The sequence below is a fragment of the Anolis carolinensis genome, unplaced genomic scaffold, assembly GCF_035594765.1.
Source record: "Anolis carolinensis isolate JA03-04 unplaced genomic scaffold, rAnoCar3.1.pri scaffold_9, whole genome shotgun sequence".
Classification (NCBI taxonomy): domain Eukaryota; kingdom Metazoa; phylum Chordata; class Lepidosauria; order Squamata; family Dactyloidae; genus Anolis; species Anolis carolinensis.
This window is the reverse complement of record NW_026943820.1, coordinates 27,563,286-27,581,424: the sequence shown is the minus strand read 5'-3', so window position 1 is coordinate 27,581,424 and position 18,139 is coordinate 27,563,286. Positions and strand designations below refer to the sequence as shown.

At 44.2% G+C, this 18,139-nt stretch overlaps 1 protein-coding gene across 3 annotated transcripts in view; it reads left to right on the top strand.

Moving 5' to 3' along the window:
* mtss2 (MTSS I-BAR domain containing 2) overlaps nt 1–18,139 on the top strand; it is a 44,000-nt gene that overhangs the window by 16,954 nt on the left and 8,907 nt on the right. Inside the window, exons 4-12 of one of the 3 annotated variants that reach the window (XM_062961678.1) lie at nt 6,556–6,640; nt 7,493–7,584; nt 8,467–8,541; nt 11,326–11,483; nt 14,526–14,633; nt 16,091–16,188; nt 17,093–17,219; nt 17,432–17,506; nt 17,843–17,911. In XM_062961678.1, the coding sequence (XP_062817748.1) occupies nt 6,556–6,640; nt 7,493–7,584; nt 8,467–8,541; nt 11,326–11,483; nt 14,526–14,633; nt 16,091–16,188; nt 17,093–17,219; nt 17,432–17,506; nt 17,843–17,911 (887 nt within the window). The remainder of the gene's footprint in view (nt 1–6,555; nt 6,641–7,492; nt 7,585–8,466; nt 8,542–11,325; nt 11,484–14,525; nt 14,634–16,090; nt 16,189–17,092; nt 17,220–17,431; nt 17,507–17,842; nt 17,912–18,139) is intronic. The other 2 variants (XM_062961681.1, XM_062961680.1) reach the window with 2 other exon arrangements.

The following is an 18,139-nucleotide window of genomic DNA, read 5'->3' as shown; positions in this document are numbered from 1 at the left end:
CAGTGGATTAGCTGTGCAACGGATGACCCCGCGGCTGCCGTCTTGTTCAGAGGAGACCCTCTACCCTCTTTGGAAGGGGATTGGTCCCTCGGTGGTCTGCCCTTCGAAGGCTGATCCCGTTTAATCCACAGTGAAGGACTCCAAAGGACGGACAGGTCCAGCACCATGATTTACCATATTGACTCAAGTCTTCAAATCTAATGCACACCTCCATTTTCAAAGCCCCGAAACTGAAAAAAGGGTTTATTGGCGAATGTAATAAGCAGCAGCAAAAAGTTCACTCTTTGTAATTTGTCCAGAAAAAGTCTGCATTATAGTTGCTGCCTATAGTTGCTGTTTGTTAGGACTACAAAGCTTTCAATAGTGGAGAAAAAAACTTTGGGGTGCATCTATGCTGCAGAATGAATCCACATTAACTGCCTTGGTTCAATGCTATGGGATCTTGGGGGCTGCCAAAGTGTGCTGATGCCTCAGCAAAGTTCAGCATCACAGTGCATTGAGCCGTGTGATGTTTGAAGTGATGTCCCTCAAACAGCTCCAGGTGCAACTCCCGACGCAGCTTCCCCTTTTGCTTGACTTAATCACTAAGATGGCCATATTATATAAATATAATGTGCACCCATATTTTGGGAATGCAATTTAACCCAAAAAGGTGAGCATTAGAGTCAAGTAAATATGGTACTCGACTCTAAAGCTGTCCATCTTTCCAAGTCCTCCTGAGGCAACCGTCTCCTTTCCCTCTTTCCTGTCCTGGAAACCCCACACAAAATAGGAGTGCCCATAAAGCTACTCCCATTCCTATTCAGAAGTAAAGAAGACATAGTGAAAGAAGCCGAAATAACATGGACATTTGTATAATACACATTGCTAACACGAAGCAGCTATCTAACTAGCTAAATAATAGTAAAAGTAATAGAAGTAACATGTGCAAAAAAGCAAATTTGTATAATACATATTGCTCAAACTAAGCGGCTGTAACTAGCCGCTACAACATACAACAAAACTGTCAAACAAACGCAGCAACATATTGGTTTGTTTGTTTTGGGCTGCTCATTGGTGAGTTAACATCCACTGTTTCAAATGCACTGCAATGCCTTTTCATCCGTGGGTGGATGTTTTGGTCACGCAGATCTGACCTGTCTTTCTCCTCTGCTCCCTTTATTTTGATATGCAAACAGACTGGGAAGGTTATCTGTTGTGGGAAATGGCGATGTGAGGGTTTCGGAAGCAGGCCACATGGTTTGAAGCTGAGGAGGGCAGAGTTTGATTGAACTGCAGAAAGAACATTTTGACAGGAAGAGCAGCTGGGCAACGAAAGCAATGGACTAAAAAGATGGCAGGGTCCTCCTTCTTTTTCTGGATGCTTTCAGATGAGGGTTGTTGTATGTTTTCTGGACTGTATGGCCATGTTCCAGATGTATTCTCTCCTGATGTTTTGCCCACATCTATGGCAGGCATCCTCACAGGTTGTGAGGTGAGACCAGAAGTATTTTCTCCTGACGTTTCTCCCACATCTATGGCAGGCATCCTCGGAGGTTGTGAGGTCTGAGGATGCCTGCCATAGATGTGGGTGAAACGTCAGGAGAGAATACTTCTGGAACATGGCCATATAGCCCGGGAAATTTATTTATTTATTTATTTATTTATTTATTTCTATCATTTCTATCCCGCCCTTCTCACCCGAAGGGACTCAGGGCGGAAAACACACAACAACCCTGTGATCCTGGCCATGAAAGCCTTCGACAACGCGCTTTCAGAAGAGGCTGGGGAGGTCCCTATTGCTGCTGTTGGGGAGGCTTTAACTGGAGGCCCTGCATTGAGCAGAATGGGGTTGGGCCGGATAACCTCTAGGGACCCTTTCCCAGCTCTAGCATTATGTGAACTACTTAACAGCCGAATAAAATAAATACCAGGTCTTGAAAATGTGGACATCTAGCTATTACTAGGGTGAGTAGTAGTACAGTAGTTGTTTTTTCTGTTTGTATTTTTTGGAGGGTCCAGGGACACAGTCTACACTTGCCCCCCTTTGAGCCAAGCCAAGTCAGGCATTTATGCTTAAGGCATCGTTGGAGACCATTGGAAGGGATGCAAGGAAAGAGGAGACACCGTCTCCACTTTGTAGCCAAATTGGCAAGCCTGCATTGCGGAAAGGGGCTGCTATCGGAGTCTCTGGCCTTATCCCCCCCCCCCCCCCCCCACTTTGCTGCCAGAATTCCCTGCAAAGGGCTTTGGGTTTAAGGGAAGCCGCAGGGACAGATGTGAGCTGCGATTAGATTATTACTGGGCAGCAGCGGCTGAGCCATGCTTCCAAAGGGAGAAGTCAGCTGAGAAGAAAGGAGGTCAGGAGGGGGCTGGGCGGCAGCGAGTGGCGGGAGGGAGAGAGTGTGCACGCGTGTTCATGCATCCATGCATGCATGCATGCGGGCCTGGTTTTGCAGCTCCCCAAAGAAGGGCAGAGGCTTTTCCCCACCAGCTTGGGATGCCTTGTTTCCTTGTGCGTCAGCCTAGAAAGCGAGCAAAAGGAGAGACCTCAGCGCATTGCCAGAACACGCAAAAGGCATCCCGGTCTTGCGCAGAGTATCTCCGCTCCTCACATGCGTCTGGCTGGGCCACAAAAGGCCCCTGGGAGCGGCGTAAGCAGGTATACATTGCACTGCACATGCAAAGTGTTCTTTCAGGGCAATGCACTCTGATCATAATATGCCGCAGGGAACGGCGTAAGTGACATCCTGCCTGTGGATCGTAGTGCATTAAAGCCCTTTGTTCCACACAAGCCTCTGTCGGTGCCTATATATTTCATAGCCTGGACCCAAGGCAGTATAAGTGGTGTCAAAATGCATTACTTCTGCAGTGTAGAATATGCACCACGTTCTTGCCCACAGATCTGCTATGGATGTTTCTCCGATCACGCAGAGCAATTTTCATGAATTGAAAGGAACACTCGGGAGAGATCTTTCTCTTTCCCAATCCCACTAACACAGGCATGGGCAACGTTTGGCCTTCCAGGTGTTCTGGACTTCAACTCCCACAATTCCTAACAGCCGGTAGGCTGTTAGGAATTGTGGGAGTTGAAGTCCAGAACACCTGGAAGGCCAAACGTTGCCCATGCCTGCACTAACAGAAGATGTTCCATCAGCTTCTTGTAAAGTTGAAAAAAAGGGAAGTGTTACATTTATTTTTTCAGAAAAACCACCTGGAATAGAAAAGGAGACAGAAAAAAAAAAGATTTCCTATATTTTAGTAGAAGTCTCTAAAGTTGGCTGTCATTCTTGATGTAAACCATCCTGAGGCAGGAGACTCAGAAACGTGCTCTTCCTAGCCAAAGGGCCATAAAGGACTAAATAACTATTGGAAGAAGAAGGAAGCGATGTCTATAAACATATACCCAGCCATCACCATCATCATCATTTATACTCACTTTATTTCTCCCGAAGGATACTCAAAAATAAAAGCATTAGCTTACAATTTAAATTATTATTATTATATTATTACTATTATTATTATATTAATTTATACCCTGTTTTATCTCTTTACAAGAGGAAGTCACTTATGTATTTTGATTGTTTTGTAACCTGCCTCAAGCCATGAGGAGAGGCGTGTCAGAAATAAAATTATTATTATTATTATTATTATTATTATTATTATTATTATTATTATTATTATTATTACAGTAGAGTCTCATCCAACATAAACGGGCCGGCAGAATGTTGGATAAGCGAATATGTTGGATAATAAGGAGGCATTAAGGAAAAGCCTATTAAACATCAAATTAGGTTATGATTTGCCAAATGAAGCACCAAAACATCATGTTATACAACAAATTTGGCAGAAAAAGTAGTTCAATACGCAGTAATGCTATATAGTAATTACTGTATTTACGAATTTAGCACCAAAATATCACGATGTATTGAAAACATTGACTACAAAAATGCGTTGGATAATCCAGAACGTTGGATAAGCAAGTGTTGGATAAGTGAGACTCTACTGTACTACTACTACTACTAATAATAATAATAATGTTTAAATGAGATTACTCTTCCTGATCGCCCTATATTTTATCTTGAGCCTTACATTAAGCCTGTATAATTTTTGCCTCTATATATACAGTAGAGTCTCACTTATCCAAGCTAAACGGGCCGGCAGAAACTTGGATAAGCGAATATCTTGGATAACAAGGAGGGATTAAGGAAAAGCCTATTAAACATCAAATTAGGTTATGATTTTACAAATTAAGCACCAAAACTTCATGTTATACAACAAATTTGACAGAAAAAGTAGTTCAATACGCAGTAATGTTATGTTGTAATTACTGTATTTACAAATTTAGCACCAAAATATCACGATATATTGAAAACATTGACTACAAAAATGGCTTGGATTATCCAGAGGCTTGGATAAGCGAGGCTTGGATTAGTGAGACTCTACTGTATATATATTGCGCTATGCTCAGACTCATTGTTCTGTTATATACTGTTATATGGTTTTATTGTTTATATTGTTTATATTGGTTTTATTGTATGACTGTTTATTATATGTGACATTGGGCTTGTTCCCCATGTGAGCCGCCCCGAGTCCCCCTTGGGGAGATGGGAGCGGGATATAAAAATAAAGTGTTATTATTATTATTATTATTATTATTATTATTATTATTATTATTAAAAGGAAAGCATAATGAAGAGTGACTAATCTCAATAATAAAATTTGCAACAATCTCACGAAATGAATACATCTGAGTTGTTCAGAAGGCATGGGATTTTATCACACACTTGCCATTGAGAACACTGTTAGAAAATGGGAAAAAGTGGCATGTGAATGCACATTGGCCCTGCGCATTGTGCATTGCAGTTGTGCAAAAGTTTGCCAGACTTGGGCAGCGACCCACATGTGTAATGCGGCTCCATTGGCAGATACTGATGCTTGGCCGAAGCCATGCAGGATCGCAGAGGGGCGCACCTTCTTTGCGCATCTTCTTTCCCGGGCCTGTGGCTCTCTGAGCCGGCTTTGGCGCCACTGCATGGAGCTGGCTGGCTTCCCTGGACAGCAGATGGCTTCTGCCTCTTTCCAGGACTCCTGGTATCCGGGCCATCTGGACCGTGGGGCGGCCGGAGAGGGGGAGGAGGAATGGAGTGGCCAAAAGGTCTCCTGAGCATGTGTGTGTTGCCCAGTGTGCTTGGCTGGTGCCACAAACGGGAGCATGGCCACTCACTTTGGCAATGGGAGTAAGGGAAGACTATTGCTTCCTTCCTTCCTTCCTTCCTTCCTTCCTTCCTTCCTTCCTTCCTTCCTTCCTTCCTTCCTTCCTTTCTGTGGAATTCACAGGGTCACCATAAGTCAGGCATGGGCCAACTTCGCCCCTCCATCTAGTTGTTTTGAATGGTTGGCTGTTAGGAATTGTGGGAGTTGAAGTCCAAAACACCCGGACGGAGGGCCAAAGCTGGCCCATGCCTTCCATAAGTGAACCATTGACTTGAGGGCGCACACATATCCCAAACTCTTTCTTTGAAATGCTTTCAGTATTTAATGACTGGCCTGTAATGGTATTAAGTGACTAAAATACATCGACAGAAAAAAGAGCAAGATTATGATAATGTGTGTGTGTGTGTATCCTGGCATTATTATTATTATTTCCAAAGTATAACATACAGTAGAGTCTCACTTATCCAACATTCGCTTATCCAACGTTCTGGATTATCCAACACATTTTTGTAGTCAATGTTTTCAATATATCATGATATTTTGGTACGAAATTCGTAAATACAGTAATTACTATGTAGCATTACTGCATATTGAACTACTTTTTCTGCCAAATTTGTTGTATAACATGAAGTTTCGGTGCTTAATTTGTAAAATCATAACCTAATTTTATGTTTAATAGGCTTCTCCTTAATCTCTCCTTATTATCCAACATATTCGTTTATCCAACATTCTGCTGGCCCGTTTATGTTGGATAAGTGAGACTCTACTGTAGCTGTAACATAGCTATTGGTGTATAAAGCCACCTATTAACAGTAGTAATTTTGCACTTTCTAATAATTTATTCATTTATTTATTATTTATTTATTTACTACATTTATATCCCGCTGTTCTCACTCTGAAGGGGACTCAGAGCGGCTTACAAATCAAATGAACATACAATATATTATTAGCATAGCACAATATAAGCATTAAATTACTATATTGGACTATATCATTATATGGTAATATTATTAGTAATATTACATTTAATATATAATATATAATTAATATTATTATATTGTATTATTAGTAGTATAATATTGCATTCCATTATAATATTATTATCAATATTATATGTAATAGTAAGACATACGTATCTTATTTGAAATAAATCTTCCTGACCCTACATAAAGTATTCAAATGTGTCACATTATTACTGTTGATTGATGGATTTATATGCCGATAGTTATGTTATAATGTGTACACTTTAGAAATAGTGATAATTGAAATGAAAATGGAAGAAAAGAAAAGAAATGCGTCATCCGTTTCCCATTCACATGAGGAATAATAATGGCTTTTCTCTCCTCCCTCCCCTTTCAGGGGCCACAAGAGACATTGGCTCAGCCCTGACCCGGATGTGCATGAGGCACCGGAGCATTGAGACCAAGCTGAGGCAGTTTACCAAGTAAGTGTTGGGTGTCAGCATTGGTCTACATGCATGTGGAGGTGTGTTTGTGGGTTTGCCAGTGAGAAAGCAGGATGTGTTCCGTCCGCGTGACACTCTGCGATGCTGCACAGAAAACCTTGATAATAGACCCACAAGCCCATCATCACAAGGCCTTTGAGTCTCCTCATCGAGAGAAAAAGGAGGCTATAAACATCATAAACATATATTAGTAGTAGTAGTAGTAGTAATAATAATAATTAATAATAATAATAAATACATCACATAGTCCTAAACACTTGGGAAGTGTTCGACTTGTGATTCTGTGATACGAAATCCAGCATATAGATCTCGTTTGCTGTGTCGTACTCTGTCTTTGTGTCAATAATAATGATTATGATGATGATGCCTTGGGACAAGCACTGGAGTCACTTACTTGGAAGATTTCTGATTTTGGGCAAGTTTGTATGGGAGAATATCTTGGCCCCATGTTTTTTGGGGATTTGCAGGTTTTGGCATGGCAGGCTGAGCTCAAAAGCAAATTGGAAGGCCATGTTGGTCTTGCAGGACCTAAAATTCTCACCCAACCCCCCCCGTCCGGCTGCTGCATGTTGCCCTACTTGCTGCTTCCAAACACTTTGTAAGGCTGGTCCCACATAGAGAGTGCTGCAGTAGTCCAGTCATCGGGTGACTAAAGCATCCTAGCTGTCCCAAACCAGATGTGGCAAATAGCATCTCATAGGATCCCCAACTAGTGTGATGTGAGGCGGTAACAGTGCCAGATGCTGTGTGTGTCACTGAATGTGAGAGGCCTGCAGCTGCCCGGCTTCTCCTTGCTCTGGATCCCCCTCATTGGCCTTCTCTCTGCTGCAGCGCCTTAATGGAGAGCCTGATCAACCCCCTGCAGGACCGGATCGAGGACTGGAAGAAAACGGCCAACCAGCTGGACAAAGACCACGCAAAAGGTAACGCCGGAGGGGCGGTAGTGCCCATATAACTTTTAGAATGTGCACTTTACTTAGTCTATTATCATAGCTTTGCTGTTTTAACTCTATGTTTTATTAAGTGTGTTTTTATTTCTATAGGTTAATGTTTAAAATTTTATAATTTGTGTATGTTTTTGATTATGGATGTATTGTATATTGTTATTTATTTATTATTATTATTACAACATTTATATCCCGCCCTTCTCACCCAACAGGGGACTCAGGGCGGCTTACAATAAAACACACATATAAAACCTGTACAATACACTATAAATCAGTTAAAAATTAACTTACATAAAACATTCATAAAACGCATTATAAAATACAGATAGGCATGTTCAAGTTTAAAAGACTGGGTCTGTCAATTGAGTTCCAGTGTACATAATAGTAATTAATGCTGCTGACTCTTATTTGAAGGCCTGGCCCCACAACCAAGTTTTAACCTTCCTACGGAAGGATAGGAGGGAGGAAGCCTGCCTAACTTCAATATTGTTTTTATTTGGTATTATCTGTAAGCCACACCGAGTCCCCTTCGGGGGAAGTGGAGACGGGGTACAAATAAAATTATTACTATTATTATTATTATTATTATTATTATTATTATATTCTTTGATTGCACCCCACACCTCCCACAACAAACAAGGGGGCATCTCAGGTCTCTAGGACACAGCAGTAGTTTGGGGGGAGCTGGGGTTCCATCCACAGCTCTGTGGAGCAACTGCTTGCCTTCCCTGCTCCTGCATTGAGGTCTGTAGGATAATTAGAAAGCATTAGAGGTGAGGAGAGGAAGGAAGGTGAGAATCATTCATGTGTCAGATCTGACTCCAGCATAATGTCTCCCTTGGTGCCTGTCCTCTCCAGAGTACAAGCGGTCCCGCCATGAGATCAAGAAGAAGTCCTCCGATACACTGAAGCTTCAGAAGAAAGCCCGCAAAGGTAGGATGGTGTCCAGGGTTCTCGCCAGCTAGAAAGTGGGCCTTCTGGTTTCATTGGACTCCTTCACCACAGCCCGTCCCCCCAAAACATTATCTGCCATTGGATAATCCCTGTCCCTTTTGCAGCAAACGCTTGGCCTGGACACACCAGGCCCCTTTCTGCCTTTTTTGGGGCACTGCTGGGTCAGTGGCATATTTAGAAACACTGCAGGGCTCTCAGACATGGCGATGCAATGATCTGAGAAATTTGTGCCCTGAAAGTTGCCCCAGGAAAGAACAGAAAGAACAAACGACCAGGTTGCATGCCACACACAAAGAGGAAAAAGCCCAGAATAGTGTCAAAGCGTGCTTCCTGACCCGAAGCTCAGTATTTTGTGTGTGTATTTCGATACAAGTTTCTGTGCCATTTGACCGCAGAAAGCACCTTGTGAATTGAGAAGCCTGTGGCCGAGCAATACGGGCTTTTCTTTCCTCAGAGAAGCTTCTTGGTGGCATTGTTTGTTTAGGGCAGAGGGCAAATATCAACCCCTTTGAAAGGCCCACAAGGGAATGCAAGAGCCCCAAGGAGGGGAGAGGGGCAGGATTGGGGGGGGGGTCCATGAAGAGAGCCGAGGGATTGGGGAGGGGGCAGCTGGGGGTCCCATCTTGAGTGAAAAGATGGCTCCTCCATATGTACATCAGCCTGCCTTTCACACATTCTTCTTCCTCTTTCTCTTCTTCCCCTCTCTCTCCTCTTTCCCTCCTCTCTCTTTATCTTCCTGCCTTTCTCTTCTCTTTCCTTCTCTTCCACATTCTTCCCGTAGAGCTACTTGGTAAGTCAAATGCTGCTGCTCATCCAGCTTCATCCAGGCCTTCCTTCCTTCCTTCCTTCCTCCTCTTCCTCCTCCTCTTTTCCCTGCTCCATCTCCTTGGCCTGACCCCTTGGGCTTGGAATGGGCCCCCATCACTCTCTTTCTCTTCCTGAGACTTTGCTGTACCACCATCACCACCACTGCCCTGGCTGGATGGATGGATGGAGGTCTGAAGCCACGGCTGAGATCCGAGAGGGAGAGAGGGAAAGATCTTGGGATTGGGGCTCAATGGGGAGAGGATAGTTGTCCCTCCCCACCTTTTGGGGTCTGGCCACTATTGGGCCTCTCATTCCAGCCCATTCACACACCTCCAGCCTGGATTTTTTGAGGGAAATCACTTCCGCTTCCTCTGAATTGATTCTCCTGTTGATTCCTTTGGAGCAGGATCTCAGCCCTGGCTCCCCCAAACCCCAAACCACGCTCCCTTCCTGCTGCTTTGCCGCTTTGGCCCTTTCTGGACCTTTCCACGGAAGCCAGCCATTCTCCCACCTCCACCGCTCTTCCTTCTCCTCCTCTTCCTCCTCCACTTGGCTGCTTGGACATCTCTCGCTTGGCCTCCTGCACACGAGGAGGGTGCCCTAGATGTGGCCGTCAAAGGGCAATGGGCCTGGGGTCCCTAGGGTGGTGCCTTTGTTCCTCCTGACAAAGGCCCCTCTCTCTTGCACATGGCCCTTGGCTGCTGCACCTCGGCAGACCCCTCCAGCCCAGTGCCTGCGCCTCTCCCTCCGTTTGCTTCCTCGCGCTGGGCGTAAGATGTCTTTGCAAATAGACTGGCACCGGTGCTTGAACTGCAACAGGGTTGGGTGCATGTGGGGCAGGGTCGGAGTTCTTGTTTGCAATTCCTTCTCTTGCATTTAATAACGTGCCCATAACCAGCAAGGAGGAAAGATATTTATGGTGGCAGCAAAAGAATGATAGAATCCTAGAGTTGGAGCCTCCGGTGGCGTAGTGGACTAAAGCCTCGTGACTTGAAGGTTGGGTTGCTGACCTGAAAGCTGCCAGGTTTGAATCCTACCCGGGGAGAGCACGGATGAGCTATCAGCTCCAGCTCAATGCGGGGACATGGGAGAAACCTCCCATCAAAAACATCCGGGCGTCCCCTGGGCAACGTCCTTGCAGACGGCCAATTCTCTCATTCCAGAAGCAACTCAAGTTGCTCCTGACACGAAAAGAAAGAGTTGGAAGAGACCTCAAGGGTTGTCTAGTCCCACCGCCTGCACTGCAGGAAAAGCACAATCAAATCCCTCCCGACAGATGGCCATCCAGGCTCTGCTTAAAAGACTGCAAAGAGGGAATTTCCATCAGACTCGGAGCCAGAGCAGCTCCTCTTATGGAAAGGATGTTCTTCACAATGTTTAGATGAAATCTTCTTTCCTGTAATTTGAATCCATTTTGTTCAACAAAGGGGGTCACCCCCTTTATATGTTCCTAGTAAGGCTGCTGCTGCCCTTTGATCAGCCAATTTATTTATTTATTTACATCATTTATATTCCGCCCTTCTTTCTCACCCCGAAGGGGACTCAGGGCAGATAACATTACACATATTAGGCAAACATTCAATGCCTTTTTAACACAGGACAAAGACAAACAAACATAGCTCCGAGCAGGCCTCGAACTTATGACCTCCTGGTCAGTGACTCATTGCTCTCCCGTCTGCGCCACAGCCCCGGGCCAATGCCCTTTGTATTGCTGGTGGCAAAAGTGCCCCATTGCTGGACGGGCCAAGTGGGTGGAAAAGGGGAGCAGTGCAGAGCCAGGAGCTGCCTTTGGTGTGTCTTCTGGGGACACTCAGGGGAACAGAACACTCAGGGGAAGATGCTTCAGGAGGGATGAATGCTCTTCTCCCCAACCTGGAGAGTGACTTTCTGGGGTGGGCCTGTCCCTCTTGGCGGGGGAAGCGGAGTCCTTGCCCAGCCTGACGGTGTCCTTTTCAGGGAAGGGGGACCTGCAGCCCCAGCTGGACAACGCGCTGCAGGACGTCAACGACATGTACCTGCTCCTGGAGGAGACGGAGAAGCAGGCCGTGCGCAAGGCCCTCATCGAGGAGAGAGGGAGGTTCTGCACTTTCATTGCTTACCTGCAGCCGGTGGTGGTACGTGAGTCCATCTCCATCTCCCCCCAAAAAAGATCAGATGCACAATAGAGCTTCCAACCTAGGAATGAAATCCCTATAGCCACTCCCTTCTCATAGCCAGATGTAAGCTTTAGACAGCTCCTTGGGGCTCATGAGTTCTGGTTCACAACATCTCAAGAGTTAAGGGCAAATGCCTGTGGTGCTATTTGGAACTATTGTTATGGCACCCGTCAATCTGCTAGACCCCATCCCACCTCTCTGCATGGCATTTTTAATGCAATCAACCCTTGTTATCTGTGGCATTTGGTTTGAAGACCAACTGTGGATTCCAAAGTGCACGCATGCTGAAATCTTATTAGATGCAGTGGGAGAGACAAACACTGCCCCTTGCGCAAAATAGGAAAAACCAAGGGTGTTTTCTTTCTTTTTAAAATTTATTTGAAAAGATAATTACATCCCAGCTTTGAACCTCACCTCCTCCATAAGTGCCTTCTGGATTGTTTTATAACAATAATACAAAATACAAGAAAGAAAAACAAGTCTGTGGAAGCAAACAAAAGAAACCACAATTAACAGACAGATTAAACACACTGAAGACCTGGCAAAATATATACAGTAGAGTCTCACTTATCCAACACTCGCTTATCCAACGTTCTGGATTATCCAACACATTTTTGTAGTCAATGTTTTCAATATATCGTGATATTTTGGTGCTAAATTCATAAATACAGTAATTACTACATAGCATTACTGCGTATTGAACTACTTTTTCTGCCAAATTTGTTGTATAACATGATGTTTTGGTGCTTCATGTGTAAAATCATAACCTAATTTGATGTTTCATAGGCTTTTCCTTAATGCCTCCTTATTATCCAACATATTCGCTTATCCAACATTCTGCCGGCCCGTTTATGTTGGATAAGTGAGACTCTACTGTATATTGTCTTCACTGGCCACATAACAAATATTAGAAGGTATTAATTATGGTGAGCATTACAAGTATTGAAAGCAGAGATGGTTACGTTTCAAAACCCAAAGCATTGTTGTATTGTTATGAATCTGGGTTATAATCACTGTATAATTTCTATTTAAGAAGGGCAAAATCTACCTTGAGGAGAGAAAGAGAATTGCAAATTTGAGAGTAGTAGTAGTAATAATAATAATAATAATAATAAGACTTTATTTGTACCCTGCCCTATCTCCCCGAGGGGACTCAGGGCAGCTTCTAACAAAAGTGGCAAACAACAATGCTATAATAAACAAACAGGAAACAATAATAAAAAATAAAAAATAATATAAATAATTACTACAAATAATTATTTGTAGACCGCCCTATCTTCCCAAAGGGACTCAGGTGGTTTCCAACATATATGGCAAACATTCAGTGCCAACGAGAAGACATATAAACAAATTAAATCAAAACAGAACACATCAAACAATATAAAACCCAACTTCAAACTAACAAGAAAAATGAACAAAAAAACCTTAAGTAACTCAAACAGACATAATCACATAGTATACATTTTTAAACCTCTAATCAAAAACAGAAAATAAAACAACCTCAATATAAACTTATAATAACTAGCCAAAAAAGTAACCAAAAATTAAAAGACGTAAATAAATATATCACATATATGTAAAAAAATATGCACATTTGAAATGTTCATTTTCATGCTGGTAGATACCAGCTTCAGCCTTTATACCTCACCAGGGCTGAACAGACCTACCCCTAGCATGATGATAGTCTCTTACTTCATTTCAGTAATTTAGCTATCATCCTATTAGAGTAATCTGGATTAGGCTCTGGCCCACCCGTACAAGCCTGGATTAAGGTCTCAGACCGGCGGCCATCCCTCTGGGGCTTCCTCCCCTTTCCCCGTCTCTCTTGGACCAGAGGAGCCTCCTGTCACATTATTATTATTATTATTATTATTATTATTATTATTATTATTATTATTATTATTATGCTCATTTATACCCTGCTTTTTCTCTCCACAAGGAGATTCAAAGCAGCTACATATCTATTATCGGTATTAGAATTTATTATTATTATTAAGTTTATATATAACCCATTTTTTCTCTCCACAAGGAGACTCAAAGCGGCTACGTATCTATTATTGGTATTAGAATTTTTATTATTATTATTATTATGTTTATATATAACCCGTTTTTTCTGTCCACAAGGAGACTCAAAGCAGCTACGTATCTATTATTGGTATTATTATTATTATTATTATTATTATTATTATTATTATGCTTATTTATGCCTCGCTCTTTCTCTCCACAAGGAGACTCAAGGCAGCTATGCCTCTGTTATTGGTATTATATAAAATTTATTATTATTATTATTATTATTATTATTATTATTATTATTATTATTATTATGCTTATTTATGCCTTGCTCTTTCTCTCCACAAGGAGACTCAAGGCAGCTATGCCTCTATTATTGGTATTATATAAAATTTATTATTATTATTATTATTACGTTGTTGTTGTTGTTGTTATATACCGTAGTATATTTTGGCAAATGGTAGATTTGCGTGAAGCCCAAAGGAGTGGATCGATGACAAATTGAATAGGATAAGATTATTATTATTATTATTGTTACGTTTATTTATACCCTGCTTTTTCTCTCCACAAGAAGACTCAAAACAGCTTCCATTAAAAACATTTCAGTACAATTTAAAATCTACAAATATATACACATTACAACAGAATTATATATCATTAGTATTTTTAAAAAATTCAACTAAAATCCCATAAAGCATATTGAAAACTAAAAAGCCTTGAGGGGACGTGCCTCAGGGCTCCTTTTGGTGACTCAGGGGATGCGGTCCCAACGCTCCCAAGATTTGACGACACTCTTCCTCATGTAAACCTACACATATGTGAATGACATACATGGTGGTTGTGCTCCACTATCATGATGCTGAAGAGCAAAACACTGCCGCAACCATTGGATCTGCCCTTGCATTCCTTCCCTCTCTTGTGCGCAGTGCAAAGCTAAACCCAACTGAGTTGCAGTTCATCTCTCTAATGCTTTCCTTCCTCTTTCCCCAGAACGGAGAGATCACCATGCTGGGGGAGATCACCCACCTGCAGGGCATCATTGACGACCTGGTGGTTCTGACGGCCGACCCACACAAGCTGCCCTTGGCCAGCGAACAGGTGCGGGGCAGGGCTGGCTGGGCAAGGTCCACGGGGTCTTCACAAGGGTTCATACTTTGTGCGGCAGATGGTCACTGAGGACAATACAGAAATAAGAGAAGGTGCAGGGCAGTCCCCACATTACAAACAAGAGAGGCTCTGTAAGTTTGTTCTTAAGCTGAACACGGACATTTTCTAAGTCCAGCCTATCTATTTATCTATCTATATACACTCTTTCCTCTGCTATCCAAAACTTCTGTGTGTGTGTGTGTGTGTGAGGATATGTATGGATATATATTATTTTTATATACAGGCAGTCCCCAAGATATAAACAAGACAGGTTCTGTAGGTTTATTTTTAAGTTGAAATTGTTTCTAAGTCAGAACAGGGACATTTTCTAAGTGTAACTCCAGCATGTACGTGTGTGTGTGTGTATTTTTTCTTCCATATACTATCCAAAAGTTCTGTGTGTGTGTGTGTGTGTATTAGTTTTATATACAGGCAGTCCCCACATTACAAACAAGAGAGGCTCTGTAGATTTGTTCTTAAAATGAATTTGCATGTAGGTCAGAAGAGGGACATTTTCTAAGTCTAACTCCAGGCTATCTATCTATCTATCTATCTATCTATCTATCTATCTATCTATCTATCCACACACATATATACACAGGTGGTCCCCAAGTGACGAACAAGATAACGTTCTGTAGGTTTGTTCTTCAGTTGAATTTGTTGGAACAGGGACATTTTCCAAATATAACTCCAGATGTATAAGTGTGTGTGTGTGTGTGTGTTTGTGTATGTAGCTGGAGTTATACTTGAATCTATCTATCTCTCACTTTGGAAAGCATAGGAAAGGGTGAACACCCCTGTGGCATTTCCTTTGCTGTCTGCACCCCTGTTCAGAAAATTTCACAGGGACATTTATAAAATGTAACTCCACCCATATATATATATGTGTGCGTGTGCATGTGTACATACACACATACATACATATATAGTAGCTTTGAATCGCATAGGGAATGGCTAACCCCCCTGTGGGGTTTCCTTTGCAGTTGGTGCCCCTATTAAGAAGACTTTCTACTTTGGTCATCATTGGATTTTGGAAAATGTGGCTTGTTGTGTAAACAAGGATTTGAGATAAAGCTCCAGTGGTGGAGACCCCCTTTTCCCCATGATAATAATAACTCTTGCAGGAGTGGATTTCCCTTCCTTCTGAGGGAAAGATTCCTCTGACTTTCTGTTGCTTGAGCCCCGTTCCTAACTAGGAGTTCTTTGTAAGGTGGATGTTTGTAACTCGGGCTTGCCAGGGCAATGCAAGCATGTCCCAGGCCCCACTTGCAGGGACTGGGCTCCATAGGCTCTGCAAGGCCCCCTTTCCTCTACTGTGCTTGCATTGTGTGGGGCAGAAAAGCGCTTTGAGCCCAGGGTTGTCCCTGTAAGAGAGATGGGTCCCGATTCTGACGCTGCCTCTTTTGCAGGTGATCAAAGACCTGAAGGGCTCCGACTACAGCTGGTCCTACCAGACGCCCCCCTCCTCGCCCAGCAGCTCCGGATCCCGCAAGTCCAGCATGTGCAGGTGAGCATTGGGGGCTGCAGGACTCTTATCTCTTTTGCATGCTTTCTCTTTTATTATATCATATAAATAGAATATAACATTACACATTCACATTGCCATAGATGTGGGCAAAACGTCAGGAGAGAATGCTTCTGGAACATGGCCATACAGCCGGGAAACCTCACAGCAGCCCAACGATCAAAGTATCCCTGACAAATGGCCATCCAGGCTCTATTTAAAACAGTGGTTCTCAACCTGTGGGTCCCCAGGTATTTTGGCCTTCAACTCCAAGAAATCCTTACAGCTGGGATTTCTGGGAATTTTAGGCCAATACACCTGGAGACCAATAGGTTGAGAATGTCAGAGTGTTGCAGCGCAGCGGTAGTAGTATGAAAAGCAATGGAGCGCAGAATGAAGCGACTCTTCTAGATGTCAGTAAAAGCAGTATACAAAGCTTTACTGAATGGAGTAGTAAACAGCACAAACAGACTCTTGCAGACGACAAACAAACACAGGACTGATCTGTTCTCCAACAGATCTCAAACTCGACTCGAACTCAAGACAGACTGAACTGATGCAATAGATATGCACATATTTAATTATTTATTTATTTATTTACAGCATTTATATTCCGCCCTTCTCACATACTCTTGTGTCTGGATCTTCCCTAGTTCCAGCCACACACCAAGGTCATCATAGCTCATTAGTGATTAACTCTTTACCGACTATCACACACTCTGGATGATGCAATCTGACTGCAATGCAAGCATGGCACAAATTACATTTAAACACTCTCATTACACAAATCTCACACTGACAGAGAACCACTGGTTTAAAAGCTTCCAAGGAAGGAGCTTCCACCACCTTGGAGGGGTCTCCCTGGAGCCCGGCCGCCTTGCTCACTCTCTTTTTCCTCTCCTTGCAGCCTGGCACAGCCGGTCAACGCCAACACCCGCCTCTCCAGCGTCTCCTCCCATGACTCTGGCTTCATCTCCCAGGACGCCATGTTCTCCAAGCCGCCCTCGCCCATGCCCTCCGACATCACCAGCCAGGTAAGAAGCCTCAGGCGCCCGGAGCAGAGCCCCGGATGTGGCCCCCAGGGAGGCCGTGGCTGCTCCCTCTCTGCCCGCTGCTGCTGCTGCCGCTCCCCTTCTGCTTCACCGGCTGCTCTTCTCTTTCTTCCTTCTCTGCACATGGCTCTCTGACTGCCTCTCCTGCTGCTGCCACTCTTGCCTCCGACTCCGCGGACGCTGTGTCTTGGCAGAAGTCCTCCAGCTCTGCGTCTTCCGAGGCCTCAGAGACCTGCCAGTCTGTTAGCGAGTGCAACTCCCCGACCTCGGTTAGTCCTGGCTCTTTTGGAGGGGGTGGGGGTCAGGGGCTCCAAAGCTGCCCAAAAGGTTGCGCTTGAATCAGTGGCATCCTCCTCCCCCCCCCCCCTCCTCCCCTCCTGCATCCCAACCTCTCACATCCGAGGCCACTCCTGCCGCCTCTTGCATGACACACTTCTCTTGGGAAGCGGAAGTTCCCCGGCACAGCAAAGGGCTGCCTCTTCCCGCTCTGCTCGGCCGCCTGCTGCTGGGGTCTTTCTGTGGTTCTGGCTCCCTCTCGGCTCTGCCTCGCTCCGGGCGCCAGGCTCTGGGCTGCTTCACCACCGTGGTCCCTTGGTGTGTTTCAGTGGAAACCCCTGAGCGCAGCCCACCCGGCCACCAGGACCGACGGAAGCTCCCGGAGAAGCCTGAGCCTGGTGTGTATCCTGCAGGCGCCTCTCCTGGGAGCCCGGATTTGGGACCCCAAAAGATGAGGGAGGGGAGGGAGGGGCTCGTGGGGGCACGCAGGAGGGACCCCCAGACAGGTCTCCAGTCCAGAATGGCAGAGGGGGAGGGCCAGGCCCCGGGAGGGCGGCCCTTGGCTCTCCTGCCATCCATGGTGTTCCCCAGCAGATACTGGCCCCGGAAATACAGATTGAAATACA